General features: G+C 42.1%; 2 protein-coding genes across 2 annotated transcripts in view; one reads left to right on the top strand and one right to left on the bottom strand.

The window, feature by feature from the left end:
- LOC104739291 (UDP-glycosyltransferase 71C5-like) lies at positions 45–1965 on the bottom strand. Its single transcript, XM_019236147.1, is given in 3 exon segments — positions 45–952; positions 1221–1658; positions 1661–1965. Coding segments are annotated over 3 exon segments (1434 nt in total). The 5' UTR covers positions 1902–1965; the 3' UTR covers positions 45–197.
- Positions 2340–4560, top strand: part of LOC104739289 (non-specific phospholipase C1) — a 5616-nt gene continuing 3395 nt past the window's right edge. Inside the window, exons 1-3 of the mRNA XM_010459587.2 lie at positions 2340–3680; positions 3870–4046; positions 4338–4384. Coding sequence (XP_010457889.1) covers positions 2591–3680; positions 3870–4046; positions 4338–4384 — 1314 coding nt within the window. The 5' untranslated portion in view covers positions 2340–2590. The remainder of the gene's footprint in view (positions 3681–3869; positions 4047–4337; positions 4385–4560) is intronic.

The following is a 4560-nucleotide window of genomic DNA, read 5'->3' as shown; positions in this document are numbered from 1 at the left end:
TTTTTTTTTTTTTTTTTTTTTTTTGTCGTCTATGCTCATAAGTCATCATAACATGAGTTTACTTAAATATAGGAGGAACACGGCCATGTATCTTGTATGTGTCTTGGATGCTTTTATTATACTACTTGTACACAATAAAATTCATAGCATTATTTATTTATTATTACATAATCCAACTTTGGCTCTGAGAGAGATTATCAAAAGTGATCCCCAAGAACATCTCTAATAAAAATTCCGGTGGCCACCATAGAAGATCCACCGTCACCAACAGCTTTCCTCGCCGCTGTTGATATCTTTTTAACCTTCTTTCTCACTGGATTATCTCCATCCATCAAAGATCGGATGACTGTGGCTATTTCATCGGCGGATACGATCTCCGTTGTAACCCTATCACCGTCAGCCACGTAATCAAGCCTTATCTCCACGGCTAAGCCCAGTTCCTTCACCATCTCGAACGCGTTCAGCTGTTGCTCCGCATACATAGGCCACGTGGCAATTGGTACGCCGTACCATAGGCTCTCCTGCACAGAATTCCACCCACAGTGAGACACGAATCCACCTGTTGCCTTGTGAGCCAAGATATCAACTTGTGGAGCCCAACTACATACAATTCCACGGCCCTTTGTTCGATCAACGAATCCTTCTGGAATCAGCTCACGAGGATCGCCATCTCCCAAAATGTTCGTACGGATCGCCCAGATGAACCTTACCTCACCGAGCTCAAGCGCGTTAGCAATCTCTGTGATCTGAGGTGCAGGGAAGACTCCCATGCTCCCAAAACACAAGAACAAAACCGACGAGTCCGGTTGGTCATCAAGCCAACTCATTATCTCTTCGTATTGGGCCGAAGCAAGACCCGGATTTGTACGGCCTGTTAAGTTAATAACCGGTCCAACAGGATACACGTGAGGGTAATCTCGCCCTCGAGAAAAATGTTCAGCAGCGTAAGGTTATGTGCAGAGGGGTTTCTCAACTAAATTTTCACCAATTAAAAAATAAAAAATAATAAAAAAATAGGAGAGAAGGTGAAAATCGTTTCTCAAAAATTCTCATTTGAAAAATATTGAAAAATAGTTCTGGACACCTGGCTAATTATAATTAGTTATATTTTATTTTTTTAATTTCTTATTTAAATAAATAATAATTTTATATAAAAATGATTAAAATACAATATTTTGAGAAATTCATCTAATATTTACCGATGCAGATGCCCTAAGGCTCGACCTCCATAAACGAATTGATTAAAATAGCCTTTGCTTCATGCAATGGAACGCCAATTTTGACTAGAGAACCGTAAGAGAGTTTATCGAACACACCAGGCGGCAGAATCTTGGCTGGAACACGGTTCACGAAAGCAGAAATATGTAACTCTTCATCGTGGAAGCTTTCATCGAACTTCGACGGAGTCAAACGATGTCGTTCGGGGAGATATTGTAGAACCCCTAAGAAACCGAAGTTGGAAGTCATGAAGATATACGAAGGAAGGTTTACCTCATGACCTATATCGATCAAACTGACGCAGAAGAAATCAAGAATCAAACCGGCGACACGAGTATCCCCGGAAGATGATGATGATGAGACTAAGTCGTGGATGGTTTTTGTGAGAGTTGGTATGTTTTTATCGACGAATTCGAGGATGTATGTTTCGGAGGAAGTGTGAGAAGATTGAGAGGAGGTGGATCGTGGATCTCCGGAAGGCTGATGAGTCGGATTCCAGGCTCGGAGGTTGTGAGAGATGCAATAGAAGCGTCGGCGTGAGGAGCGTATGGGAGATTCATGGAGAGGATTGTAATCATGGAGATTCGATGGTCAAGAGTGAGCAGACGTTTTCCGAACTCTATCGTCGACAGAAGGTGGCCTGTCTCCGGTAGAGGAATGAATATCAGCTCTGCTTTCTTCATCTCTGTTTTTCTTTTTCTTAAATGCTTTCTCTATTGAAATGAGTGAAACGCGTGTTTCTTGCATTGTGAAATGGTAGTGGATTCCAATGTGATAATGTAGAAATAACCAAGACAGATATAAAATTTAAGATTCCACGGTCAAATTTTCCGACTCACAATACGTTAGAGTAGTAGCTAGTTAGCGTTGTTTTCTTAATATATACTATAGTTTTGGACCAACAAGACTTGTTTAGCATTCAAAAGTGGAGCAATTTAGTTAGTATTCGCTGTGTTAGTTTATTCCATTCTACAATTCTTGCACTCATGTACAGTATGTACTCAGATGTATGAAGAATGAGGTGTAATATAGTCCAATGTGTTTGTTACTAACTTAGTATGTTAGCACACATCCGACTCATCAGCCAAATTTATATAACATCAATTTGCGGATTTGACTTATGGGATTATCTAGAACCGAAGTCAAACCTAGTTTTATGATATTTTTTTTGTTTGGAAAGGAAAGTTTAAATCCAAAAGGGAATTCTCATTGCTCTTAAAAGTTAAATCTTTCTATGGTATCTCTATCTCCATTGTTAATCTTCAAGTACTCTATATGCCTTTTTCTCCTCCTTGATAAACCCTAGCTAGAATACTCCGCCGAATTTTCCACTAGGCATCGCCCCTTTTTCCGGGTCTGGATCACCGGGAATATGGCTTTCCGACGAGTATCCGCCACCGTTATTCTCTTCTGCTACTTACTAATTTCGTCTCAATCTCTCGAATTCAATAAACCCCACAAGATCAAAGGACCAATCAAGACCATAGTCGTTGTAGTCATGGAGAATCGCTCCTTCGATCACATCCTCGGCTGGCTCAAATCGACCCGACCCGATATCGACGGATTAACCGGTCAAGAATCAAACCCACTCAACGTCTCCGATCCAAACTCCGAGAAGATCTTCGTCTCCAACGACGCCGTCTTCGTAGACATGGATCCGGGTCATTCCTTCCAAGCGATCCGAGAACAGATCTTCGGGTCTAACGATACATCGGGCGACCCGACAATGAACGGGTTCGCACAGCAATCGGAGAGTATGGAGCCAGGGATGGCTAAAAACGTCATGAGCGGATTCAAACCCGAGGTCTTACCTGTTTACACCGAGTTAGCTAACGAGTTCGGTGTGTTCGATCGATGGTTCGCTTCTGTACCTACCTCGACACAGCCGAATCGGTTCTACGTTCACTCTGCTACTTCTCATGGCTGCTCAAGCAACGTCAAGAAAGATCTCGTTAAAGGGTTTCCTCAAAAAACCATCTTTGATTCGTTAGACGAGAACGGACTCAGTTTTGGGATCTATTACCAAAACATCCCTGCTACCTTCTTCTTCAAATCCCTTCGTAGGATTAAGCATTTGGTGAAGTTTCATAGCTACGCGCTTAAGTTCAAGCTCCATGCCAAGCTAGGGAAGCTTCCTAACTATTCCGTTGTGGAGCAGAGGTACTTCGATGTCAATCTTTTCCCGGCTAACGATGATCACCCGTCGCATGATGTGGCGTTGGGTCAACGGTTTGTTAAGGAAGTCTATGAGACGTTACGGAGCAGTCCACAGTGGGAAGAGATGGCTTTGCTTATTACTTATGACGAGCACGGTGGGTTTTATGACCATGTTCCCACGCCGGTTAAAGGTGTGCCTAACCCTGATGGGATCATTGGACCTGACCCGTTTTATTTCGGGTTTGATCGTTTGGGCGTTCGTGTCCCTACCTTTCTCATCTCTCCCTGGATCGAGAAGGCCACTGGTATGTGATCTGTTAAACTCGTACCATTGTTGATGAAACCATTGCTCTTACAATTTTGAGGTTCTGCTTTGATGATTAAGTTTATTATATTGATCTTGAGAGAATGCAAAGCTTTATATACATTTCTTAGCTCCCTGGACCGTCTTTGTGATTTTGTTAAGACTAGTTTCGGATTTGTTTTCAATGCAGTGATACATGAACCTGATGGTCCAACGCCACATTCACAGTATGAGCATTCTTCTATACCCGCAACCGTCAAGAAACTCTTCAACCTAAAGTCACACTTCCTCACTAAGAGAGATGCATGGGCTGGCACGTTTGAGAAGTACTTCCGTATCCGAGATTCTCCTCGCCAAGATTGTCCAGGTCTGTTTCTTTCTCTACCTCTATTTCTCAGTCCATTATACATGATCTTAGTTTTTCTTTCGCTGAAAGCCTTACATTAAGTAATAACCAAACTAAGGTTGATAGAAATACGTCTTGTATGTTGTTGATACAAGTGAGAACTATATTAGTGATGAATTTAGTAGGTATATTAGTGTTAGGTCATGTCTAAGAAATTAGAACTTGCTTCTGAATCCGAAACAAGAATATTGGAAAAATACTTATACATCAGATCGGTTTCATCAATTTTTGACCTTGATGACAATCCAACAGAGAAACTACCGGAAGTGACACAATTGCTGAGGCCACGGGGAGCGAGAGAAGACTCAAAGCTCTCAGAATTCCAGGTGGAGCTGATCCAACTCGCTTCCCAACTCGTTGGAGACCATCTTCTAAACTCATATCCAGACATTGGGAAGAACATGACTGTAAGTGAAGGCAACAAGTACGCAGAGGACGCTGTTGAGAAGTTTCTGGAAGCAGGGATGGCTGCACT

Source organism: Camelina sativa, chromosome 14, assembly GCF_000633955.1.
Source record: "Camelina sativa cultivar DH55 chromosome 14, Cs, whole genome shotgun sequence".
NCBI classification, from domain to species: domain Eukaryota; kingdom Viridiplantae; phylum Streptophyta; class Magnoliopsida; order Brassicales; family Brassicaceae; genus Camelina; species Camelina sativa.
Note: the sequence above shows the minus strand (reverse complement) of the source record. Positions and strands in the feature narration are given on the sequence as shown.